This window comes from Ambystoma mexicanum, chromosome 1q (assembly GCF_040938575.1).
Source record: "Ambystoma mexicanum isolate Mex_15411 chromosome 1q, UKY_AmexF1_1, whole genome shotgun sequence".
NCBI lineage: Eukaryota > Metazoa > Chordata > Amphibia > Caudata > Ambystomatidae > Ambystoma > Ambystoma mexicanum.
In genome coordinates, this window is record NC_090922.1 from 49328444 (window position 1) to 49351866 (window position 23423).

The following is a 23423-nucleotide window of genomic DNA, read 5'->3' on the forward strand; positions in this document are numbered from 1 at the left end:
TATCACTGCCGTGGCTCCGACCACCTGTTATGATTCATCTCACAGGGACATAACGCCATAACCTTAAGTAACATTTCATGGGACTTATAACCATTCTTCTATTAAGTAATCATGTCTCGGGCATCACCCTCATTTTCTGATCTTCCCGGGAGTGAAGTCGGGCTTCTTTGTGGTATTTGGGACCAGGCAATCAAATAGTTAACACATGGTCCCCATATGTCTCTGGGCCGAGTTCGTAAATGTAATAATCTACTATATTCCATCTCCATGTCGTTGCAGTACAGGGCATCCGCATGCCACTTGGAGATTGAGTCCCCCCATACCATTGCTGTACGTTGTTTTGCTAAGAGCAGGAGCAGCCCAATTAGTCTCCTCATACCTCTGGGGATGGATTTGGTGTAACCTAACAGTGCAGTCAACGGGTTCTGGTCCACTCTTTCGTCTACAATTTCCCCATGTGTCTCGAAGACTCCCTCCCAGAAGGATGTAACCGCAGGGCATCCCCATGCTTGGTGTAGGAAGTCGGCTGTCACGCTACCGCATTTAGTACAGCTCACCAGAACATCTGGAAAGAATCTGTGTAGTAACTGCTGGTGGCTAGTAGAATTGATGTAAGTATTTAAAGTGAATCAGTTTGAATCTAGCGTTGAGTGCCACTTTCCTTGCAGCAGTACCCCCAGGTCGCATCCGGTATCCCACATCCCAGTAAAGTCTCCAATTTTTCTCGAAAGGAGGTACCCCCTTTCAGTTTGACTTTAAGGTACATACCGTACATGACGGATACCACCCTGCTATTGCGTCCTACCTGAAGCATCTTATCGAGTATCAGAGCCACTTCAGTTTCCCTGGGGAAGGACACAAATATCTGATGTAGAGAGTTTCTCAATCTAAAATATAAAAACATATCTAAGGATGTAAGTTCCCCTCCACCCCTAATTTCCTAGTCTAATGTAATAAACTGACCATTCGCGAAGAGATCACGAAAGCTAGTTACCTTCACTTGCTTCATAAAGGCGACATAGCTTTTTCACTAGTTAGCGGGACTCCTGGTATATACACAACGGTAGAATTGGAGAGTAAATGGCCTCCCCTCTAGAGTTATGTTCAATTCGGTCCAAGCTCTACAGATCAGGTCTACCATATTATGTACTCTTGAGGTCCTATTGGGTGCTGCCAGAATAACCAACCTTAAAAGGAATGGTGTTGCCGATGCCCTCTCCAACTCTACATGTCTCCTGTCCACCTGGTCTCCAAACCAATAAAGGAGTAACTCTGCCTGAGCCACCTCGTAGTACGTTTCAAAATCAGGCAGTGCCAACCCCCCTTTGTTTACTGGTGCGATTAATTTCCCCCATGAGATTCCGCTCAAATGAACCGCAATATCATAGATCTCAGATCACTGAAGTATTCCATAGGGAGCAGCAGCAGCATGTTGAGGAACACATAAAAAGCATGGTAAAATCACCAGCTGGCCCAAGGAGAATCTCCCATATAGATTAAGAAGCAGATCCTTCCACCGACCCACCACTGTTTTGGCTTGGTGCACCACTCTTTGGTAATTATGCTTAAAGAACTTGGCCAATATTTATCCCTAAATACCGATTATAGTCCTCATGCCACTGAAACCCGCACGTATCAACATAGCGTTCAACACTATTTGTTAATGGGAAGAGAGTCTATTTTGTGGCTGTTAGGGAGAATTCTCTCTTTATGCTGAATTTCCTAACCTAGTGAGTCCCCCAGCAGCTTTGCTGGATTTCTGGAGTTTGTTTTTTCTCCTGCCAAGAGTGAGACTCTTTTTCTCCCACTCTTGGACATGATTTATGGTGTTCCTTTGACTGTTAATGTGTTTTCTGGGCTATGGGGTCCTTTACTCCATAGGGTCTCATGTGTTTTTACTATGTGTGTTACACAGCACCCTCCGTGCAGTAACACAGGGGTGTCATAGTGACACCCCACCAGAGACTCCATACCCTGGGACAGACTACTGTCTCCCAGGGCATGTAAAGTCACCATTGGCTTTACTAGTCTCAAATTATTAACAGAAACCAGTACAAACCATCATATTGTGGACGTACTGGACGGGGCAATTCGATTGCCCTGTGGTCTGTTAGTCGAGGGGGCACGTATCCGTCCCCCCTGATCGAGTTTTGGCTGGTGGCAGTGGATACTACTTTTTATATTCGACCGCAAATATTTCCCTATGGGATTTTCCCATTGTTCGAGGCTACCAATTTTATTATTTAATTCTCATAGCCTCAAACATACCGCCGGTTTATTTAATTAATATTAATTCGCCGGTTGGTATTTATTGCCAGGACTCTATTCTAAAATGGCTTTTGTGTTCTCTTCTGTGACCCCAACCCAAGTCGAGCCCTTTGTTCCACCTTTTGGCGGGCTTCTCCACAGAAGCCTCCAAAAGTGGTGCCACTCTGTCTGGGTACCACAGGGGGTATGGGAGGGGGTTAAGGCACCCTGGACTGAGTTACCTTGGTAACTCAAGTCGCACTCTTGTGTGATTGGCCCAAGTGGTGAGCCGGCCGGCTCACCACTTAGCATGCTTGATTGACAGCTAGGCTGAGTGAATGGGGGTATGCTGCATAAAAGCAGGGCTTTGGGGACTGGAACTTCAGAAGTCGCCACAGGACCTGAGAATCCGACGAGGGAGAAGCTGAGCCGCCCTACCACGACGACACCACCGGTGGAGCCCTGCGGAACCGACTCGCCACTTCCCGACGACAGAGAAGATCTCCTGGCTGGAGAGGCTTCTTCCCCTGACTGGTGGGCACAACCAGTTTACCTTCTTTTCTTCGCACCCCAGACCGGTTTGTGGTCGAACTGCCCGTGCCAAGCACCCCGGCAGCCGGAGAGCCACTTACCACTGAACCGCGAATCAACGGACCGCTCCTTGTACCTGAGAAACTCCGCGGCTGGTTTCTTCCCTGGCAGTGCAACGGACTCCTGTCTTCCTCCCCGACGAGATCCTCTCTCCCCCCGGACGAAGCACCGACTTGCATCCGCTGCCAGGAACAACTGCTCCCGCTGGAGCGTTCTCACCACTTTAAGGTACCGTGTCCGCCAGGCCTCCCTTTCTAAAGATTGCTACAAGGTAATAATAACCCCTTAACCTTCTGGACTGGGCTGGCCGCCTTGACCCTCTAACTGGTCCCTTTCTTTGGTCCAACTCCTTTTTGAACCGTTACAAGACTTTTGTGCACTGCAACCGTGTGACCTTGGACACATTTCATTTTGATCCTCTTAAAGCAGATCCGGCCTACTGACTCTGAATTCACGGTGTAACTTTGCCTTCCTCTCTTGTTGTGTTCGTGAAAAAGTGTTGGAATCTGTTTCAATTTATTCTCTGCTTTTCTCTCCCTTTTTACAACGAATTATTAGAGTGCCATCTACGTTAAGCGCTCACCGCTGTCTGAAAATAAGTGGGGCTTTACTTAAGACTTGTCTAATATTCTTTTAAGGGAGTGTACATCTTTTAGTGACCGTGTTTTTGAATTGCTTACTATTAGTGCCTGTGTGTTTTTCTAGATGTGGTTTTAAATAAATAATTATATCTCTTTTACACCAAGCCTTGGTCAGTGTTTACTTGTTCTATGGTGTTCTCTTGACCTATTGTGAATACTCTGTATACTGCCTAACTCTTCTTGAGGGAAGTCTGACTGCTCAGCCACAGCTACCAAGTGAATCTGTGTGGTACAGACTGCTACCAAGTGGGTTTACTGCCAAACACCTGTAGTCCTAAATCTTTTGCAGTGGTCCCAGAGGGAACTGCACAGGTTTTTGCCTAACAGTGGCATTGATTCAGAGCGCTGAAAATGCCCCAAATGCCAATATATCCTGCATTATTGGGTCGAGATTACATTTGGGGTCGGTGACAAAGAATACCATGCCATCCACGTAGAGAGACTACTACTCTATGCGTACACAGTTGAACCCCCCGCCCCCTGTGCAGGTGACGTTCCCTGATCCTCTCGGCTAGCGGCTCTATCGCCAATGCAAATAGCAACAGCGACCGAGGGTATGTCACAACCCTCGCCCAAAACCCCCTCTGGCAAACCCACTAGCCAGGTGGAGTCAGGACTCGGGCCTCTAGAGCCTGGCATCCTCTTCAAAAGCCCTCATGGGGCCAGTCCTGGCGCCTATGGTGCAGGCTCATACACCATAAACAACAATGTGCTTGGGAACTACTTTATTGTATTGTCAGCCAACATGGAGGCATCCACACAGCTTGGTTCCTAAGAGCCAAGCTATGCGGTCTAGTGTTTTGGGTGTGGCAGGCCTGGAACTACTTTCCCTGGTACTTTACCTGGGCTATTTAAACCACACCCTGACTGCAGAACATGCTTCGTATTACTTTGCAGCTTGCAACGGGACGCTCACCGTGTCCAGCTATTCCCTCGAAACTCGGAGAAGCAGAACCTGCAAGGAGACAAAAGGAACATCATTAGCAGCAGCAGCAGCAGCAGCAGCAGCAGCAGCATCATCATCATCTTACCTGCAGTCTTCATCTTTAAACACTCTCAGCTACTGAGAACAGCTTCCTCGAATCTGCACGCCTCCCGGACAGAACGACCTGAAAGAGGAAGATAGAGGCAATATTAAAGAAAGCTGTAGAGACATTTACAAATTACGAACTGCTCAAAAGGCTTACCTGGCTGGTCGCCTCTCGGCTGGCACCACTCCGAACATTCCACTCGCGCTGAAGAACACCGCGACCTACAAGGAAGGAAAACACAGGTTAGCAAAGGCAAGACTTTGCAGCGCTGCGCATAGCGCTTACTTACCACATCATAGCGCTCTTAATGCGCCATAATTTACCAGCGGGGCTCAACCAAGCCAGTTTACCGCGCTGAAGCTCCGCAAACCTAAGGGAGAAAAAAGACATTTTAAACAAAGAAAAGCATGCAGGATAGCAACAAAACTAAAGAACAGCAATAAGACCTACCTGAACAATATCAAACGGGCCGGCGTCAGTGAAGTAACTGGACCACACTCGCCCATGAAAGACAACGCGCCCCTGCAAAGAAGGCAGGACGGAGAGCACGCCTAATTCTGCCACAAGGTGAGGAGAGGGCGCCAGAGGGACTGAAAACATACGGGGTGGAGGGAGGATACTTACCCCAGTCGGTCAGTCTTGAACACAGTCCTCCTGTATTTTCAGGCAGAACCTTCCCTGCAGACCACATCAGGGCAAAGCCGAGAAGCATACCAGCGAGTAACCCAGCTGGGTGGCGTCCCTGTGGATACCAGGTGAGCGTAACAGAACACGAAGCCTACCATAACAAATCCACCAGGGCACCATGGAGACATCAGAAATGAAGTGTCAGGGTCCGGCTTGACTGAATTCCACAGGAGCTGATGCTGGCCCCACAGACCCTCACCAGGAGTTCACCTCTCAACCCTTAAATATAAGCTGAGCTGAAAACCCCAAGAAAGGGAAAGGGGAATTTGGAGAAAATAACAACGGAGACACTGCAGCCCTTCAACCGTCTGGTAGGCTCTGGTATCTGTGGTAAACAAATACACCTGATTACTTATATGATAAGAAAACTTCTTTTCTAAAATTATTCTAAATAACTCTAAACTCTTTACCTCTTAAACCTCAGTAAAAGACTTAGAGGTTAGTAATCTTTGTGGAATATCTTGTAAATATATATTGTGTTGTGCATATAGTTCAAGCCAATCAAGTCTCTTTAGAATCCAAAAGTGATGGCCTTTGCAACATCTTTTCAGAACTATATATTCTTCTTGCTTCAAAGTTCTTTTAACCTTATGTAGTTTTCTATGCTTTCATAAATTGCAGTCTTTCTCTGAAAGTATTGAATTCCATTTGCATAAATTACTTTAAATAATATTCTTTAACTTCCTGGAATACTGCTTTCTTTCTGCGTGTGAATTGTTTCCTTATTTACACAAAGAACGTGTGCGATAAACACGTGAAATCAGAAGACGTGAAGAATTGTCCTCGCGTTTAAAATACACACGCGATTCTTTACAAAACCCGCGCGCGTGAAAAAATACGTAAACGCGATAAAAAATAACACGCGCTTTTTAAAATGGACTCACGCTCTATCGCAAACCAACACGCGCTTTCTCATGAGACGTCTTTCACGTAAGAAATGTACACACGCTAAAATTCACTCGTGCAATTCTTTTGGGCACGCGCTCTATCGCAAAACCACACGCGCTTTCTCAGGAAACGTCTTTCACGTTAAAAATGTACACGCGCGCTTTCAAAAAACACGTAAACGACGACTTGCGAGCTCGCGCACACATTAAACAGTCTTGAAGAACATTACACGCAGTTAATAAACTTTAAACTCCTACGCACTATCTTCAAGCTTGTTTTCCTTATAATAACTTTAACTGTAAATGTCTTTTTTCTCAAATGAATTTCAAACTTGTTAACTCTTTAAGTTTTCTTATACAAGAAAATGAATGTTCACTGTGACAATCTTAAAATCTTTAAAAGAATGATCCCACCTGATGACTTCTTGTTCAAACTGGATCAGCAAACGAAATTCTTACTTCTTTGGTAGATTTTCTGAGCTCTGAAAAGGCCTTACTTAAGGAGCTTAACTAATGTACAACCAGCCACTGAGTTTCTCTGGATGAAAGGCAGTTTAGAATCTTGCTCACCTCCCAAGAATCAAACCCATTGTCCTCTCCACCAATCAGGCAAACCAAACATATCATTGTTCCTTTAACCAATCAGATTAAGTTTCTTTTGCTCCATCTTGACTTGGGCAAGCACAATGTTAATTCTATGTACTAACCCAGCCAGTTCTGAAAGCCCAACTAACCCAGCCAGCTCTGAAGGCACAATGTTAATCTTGTTACTGTTACTAACCCAGTCAATCCTGACAGTACCCCCCTCTTCAAAGCCCTGTCCCAGGGCCTGGCTTAGCAGGGAACCTTTTGTGAAACTGTTTTATCAATTGAGGGGCATGTACATCAACTTGATCCTCCCAAGATCTTTCCTCAGGACCATATCCCTTCCAATCAATAAGACAATCCTGACATGAACCAATTGGCCCAATTACTAGGAGAGCTTCGTGCTGAGGTTCATTCTGCCCGACAAGAGACCAATGCCCTCCGGAGAGACCTAATAGTGACCAAAGAACGCACTGAAGAGATTAGCAGGCAATACTTGCAATCACAGGCAGGACAGACGCCTCTACCTGGAAGCAATCCAATGATGCAAAACCCCGCCATACCACCCACTCCGGTAGAGATCACGTTACCTGGAACAGTGCCCCTGGCACCAGCAGAAAGGTTCTCAGGCGACCCACGGAAGTATGCGGCATTCATCAATCAGTGCCGCCTTCATTTTCTTTGTAGGCCTGGAGCATTTCCAAACGACCAAGCTCGGGTAGCTTTTGTCTTATCATACCTGAGTTGTAGGGCAGCAGATTGGTCGGTGCCGTTGGTAACCCATGACGATCCTCTATTACATGACTTTGGGGGGTTCCAGAGAGAAATGGAAAAACATTTTGCTCGCCATACCCAGGAACAAGCAGTAGACAATGAACTCTTGTCTCTCCGACAGGGGAATCAGGACTTGTTAACGTACATTGCTACCTTCAACAGACTGGTTGCCGAAGCTAGGTGGCCAGAAAACAAAAGAACCAAGTTATTCCATTGGGGCTTACAAGGCGAATTAAAGGACGTCTTAGCCCAGGTTGTTGATCCACCCAGAGACTGTGCAGAATTCATAAATCTGGCCGTGCAGCTAGACCATCGGTTGCAGGACCGAAAAGCAGACCGGTCTAAGACAGACCCTTGGACCGTGTATGTTCGACCAAGGGAAAAAACACCCTGTGTACCTGAAAATGCTGTAGATCCCATGCAGATTGGAGGGCTACAGCCTCCATTAACAAAACTAGAGCGGGACAAAAGAAGACAACAGCTTTGTTTGTATTGTGGGAAACCAGGACATTTCCTGAAGGACTGTCCAGTAAAACCCCCAAGAAGAACAGTCGGGGCCACAGAGAAGGATGAAGCTAAGGAATCAGGAAACTACTAAGCTCGACAAATGTAGAGGTCAGTTTGTCGAGTGAGAAGAAAGAGTTGCTGACCTCGCACTTTGCAATACCAGTGGATCTTCATTAACCACCAACAGTCATCAAGAATGCATGCCGTTGAAGCATACATCGATAGCAGAGCAGTTGGAAATTATATTGATCAAGAACTGGCAGCAGAGATGGGGCTTCCTTTGTGTTCTAAGCCAACTATGGACAAGGTAACCACCGAGGATGGGACAGAAATCGCTTCCGGACCAGTAACCCAGTACACAGCCAGGGTAACCTTGCTGTGTCAGGACGGACATCGGGAGTCTATTTCATTCGATCTCATCAAGGCACCTCAGTTCAGGCTAATACTAGGGATGCTATGGTTGGTTGCTCACAACCCCTTGGTAGACTGGCGGGCACCAAAATTAACCTTCCCCCGTGACTTCTCCCCTGCCTGCCATTACCAAGAGGAGAAACCAGACGCCTGTATCCCCATGACTCCCGGAGCGACAGTATCAACCCTGGGAGCAACTAATACCTTGCCAAGTGAATACCATGATTTCCAGGATGTTTTCCGAAAGGACCAGGCCAATACATTGCTGCCGCACAGGCCTTATGACTGTCAGATCGACCTTGTTCCTGGTGCATAAATCCCTTGCGGCAGGATCTACGCTCTCACAGAACCAGAAAACCTTCATTTGAAATCCTATTTAGACCAGTACCTTGCAAACGGATTTATCCGTCCTTCGAAGTCACCCGCAGCCAGTCCTTTGTTCTTCGTACCGAAAAAGGAAGGAGACTTGAGAACCTGTATTGACTACCGTGCATTGAACCAGATCACCGTGAAGAACCGCTACCCCTTGTCACTGATCCCTGAGATGCTAGACCAACTTAAAGATGCCCAGATTTATACCAAATTGGACCTTCGAGGAGTGTACCACCTGGTCCGAGTCTGAAAAGGAGATGAATGGAAAACCGCCTTCCGTACTAAGTACGGCTTGTTTGAATATCAAGTCATGCTCTTCGGGTTATGCAACGCTCCTACGGAATTCCAATATTTCATGAATGACGTCTTAAGGGAGTTAATTGATGTGTGCGCCTTAGTGTACATAGACAACATCTTAATATACTCAGCCTCGGAACAAGATCATGTCAGGCACGTTCGTTCAGTCCTCACCAAGTGCCGTCAACATCGCTTGTTTGCAAAGCTTGAAAAATGCTTTTTTCACGTCACCGAAGTAGAATTTCTTGGTTTTATCCTTACTCCACGAGGCATCAGAATGGACGTGCACAAGGTAGATGCTATTCTGAAATGGCCTTCACTGCCGTCTCTGAAAGGGGTACAAAGCATGCTGGGCTTTGTGAACTTCTACCGCGGGTTCATCCCAGACTTCTCTCAGGTTGTGCACCCAATCACAGTACTATTACGAAAAAAACAATAAAAAGTTTGCTTGGACCGAAGAAGCAGAAGAAACCTTTCAGGAACTTAAATAAAGGTTTACCTTCGCTCCAATCCTGCCACATCCTCGTCCAGACCTCCCTTATGTCGTTGAAACTGATGCGTCCAGTCTCGCAATGGGGGCTGTCCCTTCACAGAGAGACCCGGAAACCGGCCAGCTACATCCCTTGGCCTTCTGGTCGAAAAAGTTCTCACCTCCAGAGATTAATTATGCAATCACGGACAAGGAACTCCTGGCTATCAAATCCGCCTTTAAAGCCTGGAGGCACTACCTTCTGGGGGCCAGACACACCATTACAGTCATCACAGACCACCGAAACCTGCAATATCTCAAAACAACCAAGGCCCAGTACTCGCGCCAATTACGGTGGGCCCTTTTCTTCGCCGAATAGGATTACATAATCACATTTTGACCAGGAGTCAGAAACGGAAAGGCGGATGCCTTATCTCGCATGGGCATAGATGAAATAGTATGTACAACTCCAGACCCAGTACCCATTATACCTGAAGACAACCTCTTGGGTATCACGACAGCCTTAACACAAGCAGAACTACGAAAAGAAATCCAACGGACAATGAATCCTAATGCCTACCTTGCTTGGCAAACTCAAGGAGAACAATATACCATCAAGGACCACCTACCCTTGTTTAGGGATCGCCTATATGTACTCAAGAAGGAATTACACCAGAATATTATTTAAAACTATCATGATTCACTGATCAAAGGGCATCCTGGGATCGCCAAAACCCTAGCTAAGGTGAAAGAGAACTTTCGGTGGCCTACCTGGTGCAAGGACATCATTCAGTATATTCAGTCCTGCGGTGTCCGCGCACAAAATAAATCACAGAAACAAAAACCATCTGGTCTCCTACAACCACTGGACATTCCTCCAGTTCCATGGCACACTCTTTCCCTTGACTTCATCATTGATCTACGTCTAAACCAAGGGTTCAACACCATCCTTGTAGTTGTGGACTTATTCTCGAAGATGGCCCATTTTATTCCTCTCAAAGGCCTCCCAGACGCAGCCACTTTAACAAAAGTGTTCCTGGAAGGCGTGGTTAAGCTACATGGCTTCCCTTCGGTTCTGGTCTCTGATCGAGGCAGCCAGTTTGTTTCAAACTTCTGGAAAAAATGCTGTGCAATGGCGCAGATCGACATTCGGCTATCTACCAGTCACCATCCCCAAACGGACCGCCAAACCGAGAGAACCAATCAGACACTCGAGCAATAATTACGGTGCAGGCTGCACCACGGACAAAAGGAATTGGAAAGACCTACTATGGATAGCCGAATATGCATATAGCAATTCTTTGCATTCAAGCACGGGACAAACGCCCTTCTATACCCTTCATGGCAGACATCCACGTACCTCTGAACTAGACCTACCAGCCAGCTTGGAAATGCCAGCGGTAAAGACTCTACACACAACCATTACTCAGGCTTTCAAAAGGGCAAAGGAACACCTTATTCATGCCAAAGAAAAACAAAAGAGATTCGCCGACCAACACCGGAAAAAGGCCCCTGATTATCAAGTAGGAGACAAAGTTTGGTTAGCCGCTAAATTCGTTCCCATCAAGGGAACCCGGACCTTTCATCCCAGATTCTTAGGACCCTATACCATTAAGGCAATTATCAACCCAGCAGCCGTGAAACTGGATTTACCACCTAATCTACACATCCACCCGGTATTCCATGTGTCCCTCCTGAAACCAATGCAACCCGGCACACGGATTGGGACACCACCTAAGCCCATACTTGGTGACAGAGAACCAGAATTCGAAGTCAAAGATATCTTGGGACTCTAAATACTCTAGGACCAAGCTATATTATCTTGTCGATTGGAAAGGATTTGGACCACAAGATAGATCCTGGGAAACCCAGTGAGAATATCCACGCACCACGTCTAATCAGGAAATTCCATCGGAACTTCCCAACCAAACCTGGGCCAGACAGAAGGAACACCATGGGAGGGGCCTTAGGGGGGAGTGCTGTCACAACCCTCGCCCAAAACCCCCTCTGGCAAACCCATTGGCCAGGTGGAGTCAGGACTCGGGCCTCTAGAGCCTGGCATCCTCTTCAAAAGGCCTCATGGGGCCAGTCCTGGTGCCTATGGTGCCAGGCTCATACACCATAAACAACAATGTGCTTGGGAACTACTTTATTGTATTGTCAGCCAACATGGAGGCATCCACATAGCTTGGTTCACAAGAACCAAGCTATGCGGTCTAGTGTTTTGGGTGTGGCAGGCCTGGAACTACTTTCCCTGGTACTACTTTACCTGGGCTATATAAACCACACCCTGACTGCAGAACATGCTTCGTGTTACTTTGCAGCTTGAAAGGTGACGCTCACCGTGTCCAGCTATTCCCTCGAACCTCGGAGGAGCAGAACCTGCAAGGAGACAAAAGGAACATCATTAGCAGCAGCATCTTACCTGCAGTCTTCATCTTTAAACACTCGCAGCTACTGAGAACAGCTTCCTGAAATCTGCACGCCTCCCAGAAAGAACGACCTGAAAAAGGAAGATAGAGGCAACATTAAAGAAAGCTGTAGAGACATTTACAAATTACGAACTGCTCAAAAGGCTTACCTGGCAGGTCGCCTCTCGGCTGGCACCACTCCGGACATTCCACTTGCGCTGAAGAACACCGCGACCTACAAGGAAGGAAAACAGGTTAGCAAAGGCAAGACTTCGCAACGCTGCGCATAGCGCTTACTTACCGCATCATAGCGCTCTTCATGCGCCATCATTTACCAGCAGGGCTCAACCAAGCCAGTTCGCCGCTCTGAAGCTCTGGATACCTAAGGGAGAAAAGAGACATTTTAAACAAAGAAAAGCATGCAGGATAGCAACAAAACTAAAGAACAGCAATAAGACCTACCTGAACAATACCAAACGGGCCGGCGTCAGTTAAATAACTGGACCACACTCGCCCATGCAAGACAACGCGCCGCTGCAAAGAAGGCAGGACGGAGAGCAAGCCTAATTCTGCCACAAGGTGAGGAGAGGGCGCCAGAGGGACTGAAAGCATCCGGGGGTGGAGGGAGGATACTTACCCCAGTCGGTCAGTCTTGAACACAGTCCCCCTGTATTTTCAGGCAGAACCTTCCCTGCAGACCACATCAGGGCAAAGCTGAGAAGCATACCAGCGAGTAACCCAGCTGGGTGGCATCCCTGTGGATACCAGGTGAGCGTAACAGGGCATCCTGTCTAGTGCTTCTTCCTAACTGTATATTCGGAGTGAACTGGCCATTTACTCTGATCTGTACTCGGCTGAGATTACAGTAGGGAGACCCGCAAAATAAATTGTTCCCACATCCCCATCCCACATACTACCGCAAACAGAAATGGCGATTCCACTGAATTAAACGCCTTTGTGGCGTCCAGAAGTGCGGTCACGAATTAGTCATCTTGTTGCACCGCTAACATCATCCCAAACATTCTATGCAAACCATAGGAGGTGGAACGTCCTGGTATAAACCCAGATTGATCCGCCCTCACCGACCTATGCATCAGTGGTGCTAACCTGGATGCCAGTATTTTGGCCAAAATCTTGTTATCCAGATTGATTAGGGATATGGGCCGGTATGACAAATGTCATATGATATATCATATCATGAGGAGCAATAATTTGCCTCCTTATCCGGTTTGAGCAGCACCACCACCCTCAAGGAGTCTGGTAGTCGGCTGTCTTTCAAACTTTGAAGGGTAGAGATTTTATGGCCGACAGCACCTCCTCCAACTTCACTGGGTGGCCCAACCATTCACATTCCTCATCCGAGCACCAATATAGCGCCATTTGATCCAAAAACTGATTTACTTCCTGCTGAGAAACCACCAACCAGGAGGAATATAATTGACTGTAAAACCTGAAAAATTGACAGGACCCGGCTCCAAGAACCCTCTGACCTTGCAGTCATTGCTTGCAATCTAGCCAGGCAAGGGGATACTGAGTGTTTTTACTTTTTTCTTCACCTCGATATTGCAATTATCAATATTAAAGCTTTTTGAACATTGGGCCTAATTTACCGAGCTTAGTATCACTGGCAACAATCATGAGCTCAGTTTTCTCACTGTTCAATGCCAGGCCATTGTGTGATGGGCTGCTATGATGGTGGCATCATGGGGTAAATCCAGGTTTGAATGCTAGCCATCGCTGATTGGCCCTAGAGACAGAGAGAGAGAGACAGAGACAGAGACAGAGAGAGAGAGAGAGAGAGAGAGACACACACACACACGCCGGGGAAGAGGAGCAGAGGGAATGGAGGTAAGAGGGGGGCGTATGACAGAGGAGAGAGATGAGAAAGGAAGAGATGATGGGAACAGGAATAAGGTACAGCAGGATTGGAAAGAGCAGGTACACAAGGAGTGATGGGGAGGGAGTGGGAGGCACTACAGTGTTCCAGGCAACCAAGAAATGCAATTTATTTCTATTTTGTATTGTGCATTTAGTTCCATAACCATAGAAAAAACAACTTTAAGCACATTTATAAAAAAAAAAAACACTATTTTAGAAACCAGTTGTTTCTAGGCAAACAAGAAATTATTAACATCTCTTTTGCAGTTTTTATCCAGTGATGGAGCAAAAGAAAAAGAGAAAAACAGTCAGGTATTCTCAGGGTGGCTAAAACAGGCTTGGCTTGCAGGGATTGCTGATATGTCCCACTTATGTCATGTTTTTAAAAGGATTTTTTTTCTTCTAATTCAGCCAAAGCACATGCCAAAAATTGATCCAAAGAATGAACACTTACATCAGGTCAAAAGTATGATTGTTGAATTCTTTAATGTTTGAAGAACATTTTCAAACCAGCAGTATGTTCTGTTCTCATAAGCACTGGCCATGCAGCTTTAATGAGCAGAACACCACAATCATGTGATTTGTTGGCAGAGGTGTAGAAAACCCTGATGACTGTAAGCAACTCTCTGAGAGAGAGGGAGACAGTCTTGCCTGAGAACCAGACTAAGTGTAACATGGGTGCTGGTCGTCAGAACGTGGCTCTTTACTTATGATTAGGATTCCCGGTTTCTGTTTTTACAAATTCTTACACATAAATACAGATGGCAATCGCATTGCTTCCATTCAGTATTTATTTGCAAAAAACAGGAGATCTGGACATTCATTTGTCTTGATTAGCTTTCAGGTTGTCAAGCATGCCTTTCAGGCCAATGGGCCTCATTAAGGGTCCGGCGGTAACCCTGCCGGTGATACCGGCGTTTTGTTGTTGGACCCGAAATAAATTACCAGCGCCTGACTTCCCGGTAACACCAGGGGATTACAACCCCGGCGGTCCGGGAAGACAGGTGCCGATAATTTGTAAGTCCCCATTTAGAATTTAGAAGTGTGCCCAACAACCCCTCATTGGAAGTTGAATTTAGATGATTACCCAATAGTCTCCTGGTGAAAATCGAATCAAGAAACGTGACCAATAGCCTCGCATGGAAAGTTGAATCCAGTTGAATCTGTGAAAAGTTGAATCTAGAAGTGCTTTTAGAAGTTGAATTTAAAAGTGTACCCAATAGCTTCTAGGTGAAAATTGGATTTAGAAGTGCATTTAGAAGCTGAATTTAGAAATGTACCCAATAACCCTCAATTAAAACTTGAATTTAGAAGCCTGCCCAATAGCCTCCAGTGAAAATTGAATTTCGAAGCGTACCCAATAGCCACTCTTGGAAAGCTGTATTTAGAAGTGTGCCCAATATCCCTCTGTGAAATTTTAATCTAGAAGTGCATTTAGAAGTTGAATTTAGGAGTGTGCTCAATAGCTTTCAAGGTGAAAGTTGGATTTAGAAGCCAAATTTAAGAGTGTACCCAATAGAATCTCTGTGAAAGTTGAATATAGAAGTGTGCCCAATAGACTCAATGTGAAAGTTGAATTTAGAAGTGCATTTAGAAGCTGAATTAAGAGTGCGCACAATAGCATCTCTGTGAAAGTTGAATATATAAGTGTGCCCAATAGACTCAATGTGAAAGTTGAATTTAGAAGTGCATTTAGAAGCTGAATTAAGAGTGCACCCAATAGCCTCTCTGTGAAAGTTGAATTTAAAGTGTGCAAGGTGAAAGTTGGATTTAGAAGTGCATTTAGAAGCCGAATTTAAGAGTGTACCCAATAGCATCTCTGTCAAAGTTGAATTTAAAGTGTGCCCAATAGACTCTCTGTGAAAGTTGCATTTAGAAGTGTGCCCAACAGCGTTTAAGTGAAAGTTGAATTTAGAAGTGTGCCCAGTAGACTCTCTGTGAAAGTTGAATTTAGAAGTGTTCCCAATAGCTTCTGAGGGAAAGTTAAATGTAGAAGGGCGCCCATTAGCCTCTCTGCGGGAGTTGAATTTAGAAGTGAGCCCAATATCCTAATAGTCTAATACCGTGCTTGGTTGAACCGACTAATCTCCCTGATATCCTCCCTGTACAAAGCTAATTTTGACTCATGCCTAATACCCGCCCTGTATAAAGTCGAATTGAGAAAAGTGTGCCTAATAGTCTAATATCCCGTCTATACAAAATTGAATCTAGAGATTGACCTAATATCATCTCTATCCAAAATTGAATCTAGAGGTAGACCTAATATCATCCTTGTGTACAGTTGAATCTAGAAGTGCGCCTAATAGTACCTAATAACCCAATATCATCGCTGTGTACAGTTGAATCTAGAAGTGTGCCTAATAATGTAACATCTTTGTGCAAACCGAACTTGGAAGTGTGCCTAAAAGCGTGCCCCCACTGAATTTAGAACGACAATTAGAAAGCCCTCCTAAATTCCACCTAAAAGCCCGTACCAAACATGAGTACACCCACTTTACAGAGCTTGTCGGAAACGACCACCGTGGACAGCCCCCACTCCCCGTTCTGCCTTCCTTCCTGTCCCCCCCTTCCCAAATCATCCCACCCTCCTTTGCATTCCCTACCATTCCCCTCTCCAAACACCAAGCCAGAGGGGCACGATGGCGAGCCAACCAACCTAAGACCACTCCTCCCCCGAACCCCACCACCGACCAGTCAACGTTAACCATACCCGCTCCCCTCACCATCATACCAGGCACACCCTGTCCCGCAATCATCCACCCCCCGCATTGCCCTCAAACCCCCGCCACCTTCCCCCCGACCGAACCTTTTCCCCTACCTAAAAACTGCACGCCTAGCCCTAGCAAGAACCGAAGCCGCATCCCTCTCCCCCTCCAACCCCCTACCCTCTCTCACACTCCAATCGCAACAAAGAGACTAAAGAGGAAACGTACCTGGTCCCCCTCAATCTCTCAGCAATCTTCGCCTCCCCTGTCTCGACCCACCACCTCATTCCCCCAATCACCTCCTTCCCCGTGACACCACCTCATTCCCCCAATCACCTCCTTCCCGCGTGGCCTCACCCTTCCTGAAACCCCTCTCCCTCGATTTCTCACCAACCGCAACTGAAACGCCTAACCGCCCACACCCCACCCTCAAATCCCCCAAACCCGATCATTCTAACACAGGCAGCCATCCAAGCCCGCCCGAAACCCGCCATTCTGTCTGCTCGATTGCTATTCCCATCGATCATCACCCACCCTTCCCCGCTCCCTCTCCCTCTCCAGCTTCCACCCTCTCCGCCTCCACCCCCCTCCGCTCCAGCTCCGAGACCAACCTCGCCTGCCGATGTGAACTGCATCCTATTTAATGCCTGTTCCGTAGAAAAAAAAACAGACACTGCATCTTTGACCTCCTTGCCTCAGACAATCCAGACCTGGTTTTCATCACCGAAACTTGGTTCTCTGACGACTTCGCCCCAATCGCTAATGAAGCCTTTCCCCCCGACTACTCCCTCATCCCATTGAACCGTCCCACAAGAGGAGGGGGTATAGCATTCGTCTTCAAGTCTCTCTTCCACTCCTCAATCATCGACAACCAACCTTCCATTCCTTCCTGCGAATCTCTCCTCGTTAAACTATCTCTCTCCCCGTCGCTCTCACACAGCTTCCTAATTATCAACAGACCCCCTGGCTACGATAGACAATTCGCAAACAACCTCTCCGACGCTATGGCCACCCTCCAACTAAACCATCCAAACCTAACCCTTCTTGGAGACTTCAACATATGGCTTGACATCCCCACCAACCCTATGACACACTCTCTGGTTGACGGTTTAGACGCAATTAACTTCCAACCTCACATAAATGGCCCGACTCACTATAAAGGACACACTCTTGATGCCATCTTTAGCTCCAACACCCTGATTCATTTAAACCCCCCCACCCCTATCACCTGGTCCGATCACTTCATTCTCTCATTCGCCTTTCGCTCACCGGACCCCCTTCCGGTACGCGAATCTGAACCTCCGAATCTACGCAAATGCTGGAAAAAACGAATAATCGTCCTGGACCTGGCCGACGCACTCCTCCAGTCTCCACAACTACCTGCCAACTCAAACAACCAACCCCGGAAGCCTTTGACTCATGGCTCAACGCATCTGTGATGCGGCTCACACCCCCTTGCAAACCATCAACCCGCCGTGGCCTCTTCCCCAGATGGTTCACTCCTGAGTTGAAGACCACTAAACAACTATATAAATACCTAGAACGCAAATGGCAGAAAGACAAAACCCAGGAGACCAGGGCCACCTTGGCCCGACACCTTTATCAGTACAACGCCGAAATCCGGAAAGCAAAAAAAGCCCACTACAACTCCCGAATCCTAAACTGCAAAAACCCAAGCAAAGAACTCCACAAAATCATCTCCGAATTCGCCAACCCGGCTTGCACCACGACCGTCTTGACCCCCTCACAATCACTGTGCGACTCACTCTCCTTCCACTTTTACACCACGGCTCTCGAAAGAACAAATACTCTAACCACCAAACAGGCTCTCTTACACCCACCAGGCAACTCTCCCCCCCATACCGGCTAGCCCACCAGCCGCAACCAATACGCAACCAACGTTCGAATCCTTTAGTCCAATAGCACCAGAGCAATTTCTCAAACTTCTACCTGCCCGCAAACCATCTGGCTCGCCGCTAGACCCTTGCCCAGCCACAACCCTCAGAGAAATTTTCGCTTCCACCTGTGCAGGAGAACACGCAAGATCCATCATAAATGCCTCCCTCTCCTCTGGTATCTTTCCCGATGCATTCAAAACGGTTCATGTCAAACCTCTCATTAAAAAACCTTCCCATGATCCTCTCAAACCCAAAAACTACCACCCCATCTCAAATACCAGGTTCCTTGCCAAACTCATTGACCGAACCGCCTACTCCCAACTAAATGCCTTTGTCGAAGCCAACAATCTCCTAGACCCCGCCCAATCAGGTTTCAGAGCCCGTCACTGAACTGAAACCACCCTAACCTCAATCTGGGATGACGTTAAAATTACGTCAGATTCCTCGGGATGCGCCGCTCTAATCCTTCTTGACCTATCCGCCGCCTTTGACACAATCAATCACTCAATCCTACTAGACCGTCTGCACTCCCTAGGAATTTGTGGAACCGCTCTAAAATGGATAGCTTCATTCCTCAACGATAGGTACCAAATAACAATACTCTCCACCTATACCTCCCAAGCCCGACCAGTCGACACGGGAGTCCCACAAGGAGCATGCCTATCCGCCCTCCTATTCAATCTCTACTTGATCAACCTCCCACCAATAATTTGTTCACACAACATCCTGTGTTACAACTACGCCGACGACACTCAACTAATTCTACAACTCCTGAACTCAAAACCCAACTCCCGACCTGACCTGGCCTCCTGCCTCCATGACATAGAACTCTGGATGACCCAAAGCCACCTCTTGTTAAACCCCTCCAAAACAGAAATCATGGTATGTGGAAACTCTGAACTTCTTCTGCACCCACTACCCTGGCATCCGCCATGGGCAACTCTCCGACCCCCTCCAACTCAGTGAAAAATCTTGGATGCACCCTTGACTCTGACCTAACACTCTCGCGCCAAGTCAACATCTCAACGTCCTGCCACTACCACCTTAAAACCCTTAGGCGCATCTTTCCATACCTCTCCTTTCCCAACAGACTTTCCGCGGTCTGACATAGAATAGATGAGTGCGGGGAGCGGATGAGTGCGGGGAGTGCAGGGAGCGGATGAGGGCGGGGAGCGGATGAGGGCGGGGAGCCGATAAGCGCGGGGAGCCGATGAGCGCGGGGAGCGGATTCATAGATGCATAGAATGGATTAGTGCGGGGAACACGGGGAGTGGATGAGCGCGGGGAGCCGATGAGTATTGAGAGCGGATGAGTATTGAGAGCGGATGAGTGTGCGGAGCGGACGAGGGTGGAGAGCGGACGAGGGTGGAGAGCGGACGAGGGTGGAGAGCGGACGAGGGTGGAGAGCGGACGAGGGTGGAGAGCGGACGAGGGTGGAGAGCGGACGAGGGTGGAGAGCGGACGAGGGTGGAGAGTGCATGCGCGCGGGTAGCTGCTGAGTCCAGGAAGCAGGTGAGTGCGGAGAGCAGGTGAGTGCGTAGGGTGGGTGAATGTGTAGAGCAGATGAAGGTGTAGTGCACACGAGGGGATAAAGCAGACAAACGCCTGGAGCGGATGAATTACACAGACCGCGTGGGTGCGCAGAACGGATAAGCATGTAAAATGGACGAGTACCGAATGCATACAGAATGCGTGGAGCGGACCGATGAGCGGAACGGGATGGATGAGCTGAGCAGAGGAATGTGTAGAGTGCATAGAACAGACTAGTGGGTAGGGCCGACAAATATATAGAGCAAATGAGTGCATTTGAAAAAGGGCTACGTAGAGGGGAGGGCTCCATGTAATAATGTTGCCACAAAAATATCGGCATACAAAAATATCGCTGAAAAATGGTCGTTTTTTCTGGCGACATTATTGCCCCTATCGCCACATATATGGTCACCCAAATAATATCACCACGACATTTTCCCGGCGATATTATTTACGGCGACCATATATGTGGCGATATTAATACCTGATACCGAGGGGACGAGTGTGTAGAGGGGACAAGTGCGTAGAGGGGACAAGTGCGGACCATATAACCCATCATATCACACCACCACGCTTACTCTCTCCTTTACACCACCACTCAGCTAGAACACAGAGATACTATGACACCATTCGGTATAACTGACCTCATACCAACATCCACCGCAGACTCTACATCATTCTAAGTAATCACTGCTGGTTACTCCCCCCCAGCCAGGTGTTCTCCTCAGGCCTAACGCAGCCACATCCGGTCTGGATAAATCCTGCCAGAACGAACACATACTCCAGATCTCTCAACCACCACACCTACCGCTAAGAAGCAGCTATTACACAAATACCGCACCAGCTGCACACATACCCGGTGCTCACACGCACCTTAACTCTCTCTACTCTCTCTACTGACCTGAACTTCGGTTCCCAAGGGCATTCAACCTACCAGCGCCTTCAGACCATACCAATGGTATAGAAGGCGCTATATAAATGCAAAATAACATAACATAACATATATGGGAAGGGGCACCACAGAAGCACCTACACCGTCGCTGCTGTGCCTAGCAGGGTCAGCTGTGTCGGGCACAGCGGCTCCAGCAGGCAAACCCGTAGTGTGCTGGTCCAGAAACAACAGTGCTGGTAGGCTTACCGGCACCGTTGTTTCCAGACCGGCACACTTGTAATGAGGCCCAATGTCTGTGCAAAGTAACCCAACGTAGCGGCTATAAATAGTGATTTATGTCACTTTGAAGTTGCCTAAAAGCATAGAGGGATGTTTTATCATGTCAGCATAAGTATCAGCTTTTTGTTTAAGCCAGGTCTATGAGCTTTACATTACAGACATTAACGTGCTACATTTTTTATTTTAATGTGGGAAGGCACTAGCTGCAAAATATTTTGTACAGAGCAGAATATGAATGTGGATAAGTAGAGATACAATGACTACAAAATAAATATGAATAAGTACATATAGAAAGCAGCATGGTGCTGCTAAGCCATGCCACCCAAGGTCACATGGGGTTCCGCTATGAAGCATATTGTTCAAATGTAACTGACTAAATTTATCTTACTAGCTTATGCATGATTCTCTTTGTATAAAACCCTATAAAAACACCCACGAAATCTGTGCTCGGGTGTAGAGAAATAAAACCAGACTCTCTTGCTGCTGGTGCTATAATCATATTGGATTTATTGGGTGGGTTTGTACAGGTTGTACATTAAAACTGGTATCTGCACACGCCATGGACATGTGTGCTAAAAGGGTTGAACGGTGCCTTTTTGTTGGATTTATCGTTTTGAATCTTGTATTTATTTAAGAATAGGGTTTTGTTTAGAACAGCAGGCAATAACCGAGTAGAAGCAGTCCTAGGGTAAGGTGCCATTATTTAAGAGCATTTTTGGATTGAATTACATACAGAGTCATGAAGGGATCAAAATAGGAACATAAACCACAGATGTACATACAGCAGTCCTGTGTGCAAAATGCAGGAGCAGTGGGTTGGGCAGCGAGTTTGGATAGGAGGATGGGGTGGGTTGAGGGGCTCCTCCCATTGTTCGCAGTTGGTCTTTGGTCTCATTGGCAAGAGTAACAATGAAGAAATAGCTTTGATGGCCAGGGGTGGGGGGCATTCCAGTGTAGTGGGAAAAGGAATCAAAGGAGGAGGAAAGAAGGAGTGGGTTTGATAAATTGTGAAGAGAATAGGAGCTGAGAAATTGAAAGGGAGAGTAGAGTGAGATGCATTCAGTAAGGTAGTGGGGGACAAGACCATGGATGGATACCTAGACTAGTAGCAGAAATGTAAAGTGTTTCACAGGGCCAAAGGTGCCCTCAATAACACAAACTCTCTGCTCAAATTCCTGAAATAATTACCATTCAGATGGCTAAGGCGTACACTTTTGGAATCACTGGATTCACTGTTAAATACCTCTCTCTGAAGCTCTGTGATTTTCTGCCGCAGCAAATCCCCCTCTGATTTTAGCCTGCTAATTGTATCCTTGGCAGAGTCCCTCCAAGTCTCACACGATGACAGTTCTGCGTTTAACTGCCGAATGGTGTCCTCATTCTTTTTGACCTGCCACATAAAGTAAAAGATAAGACAGCAGAACAAGTGTGGGCAAATTTCGCTCAACTACATTCTTTCTTCAGTATGGTGCTCCACTTCTTTTTAGATGTATAACCTTAATAATAAAGCAAGACCAGAGAGTGGGGTACAGGAAACAAAGGTATCAAATAAAGAGTGTCGACCTTGAGTTCCCCAGTGTCCCACAATTCTCTTTACAACTCCTGGGACATCTCCAAATAGACCCAAACAGTAGAGTTTGGTGAAAGCACCCCTTTCAGTGTGCAAATGTAGAGATGCAAGCAAGGCGCAAAATCAATGTACCTCCTCTTCTGTGTCTTGCTGCTGGTCCTGTGTGGCCTGCAATTTTCGCTCTTGCTTCTTGATAACCTCTTTGAGGTCCAGCTTCTCTGACTCGCACATTCTAATTTCCTGTCTCAAGCTTGTCATTGTGTGCTCCTGTTGCAGAACCTAAAAAACAGTCCAATTAACAAGCAACCACCAAAGCATTATAGGCTAAGAACAGATGAAACAGTTAGAGACCTTAGGGTACCAATGGATCGGAGGAATACTTTGTCGCCACTGCATATCCTTAATCTTTTGAAATACCCGTTTTCTTCATGTTTGCACAGTGCCATGATTGCATGTCTTTGCCCTGAAGCGAAAGGACCATCCATAACCCAACAGTTCCTTTGAAAATTCCTGCCCCACTCAAGACTAAGAACACTCCACAGACACAAAGAGGAGAGCGGCATTTAAAAACAAATCAACAAAGCAAGAAAACCAAGAATCCACCAGAACCAACGTTACACTGAGGTAATGCAACTTTGTTGGGATGTATATTGTTTCCACCAAAGAATACTGTCACGATCGTGCCACTGGCACACCTATTGGCCCCCATTGTGGACTATTTGGGACTCAATTGCTTCCGTAATACTCCCTGGACAACATCT

General features: G+C 46.9%; 1 protein-coding gene across 2 annotated transcripts in view; it reads right to left on the bottom strand.

Annotated features, from left to right (window-relative positions):
* Positions 1–23423, bottom strand: part of PMFBP1 (polyamine modulated factor 1 binding protein 1) — a 1360893-nt gene that overhangs the window by 612351 nt on the left and 725119 nt on the right. For both annotated transcript variants that reach the window (XM_069635509.1, XM_069635508.1), the window contains 2 exons: positions 22795–22941; positions 22336–22482 (listed from right to left, as the gene is read on the bottom strand). In XM_069635509.1, the coding sequence (XP_069491610.1) occupies positions 22336–22482; positions 22795–22941 (294 nt within the window). The remainder of the gene's footprint in view (positions 1–22335; positions 22483–22794; positions 22942–23423) is intronic.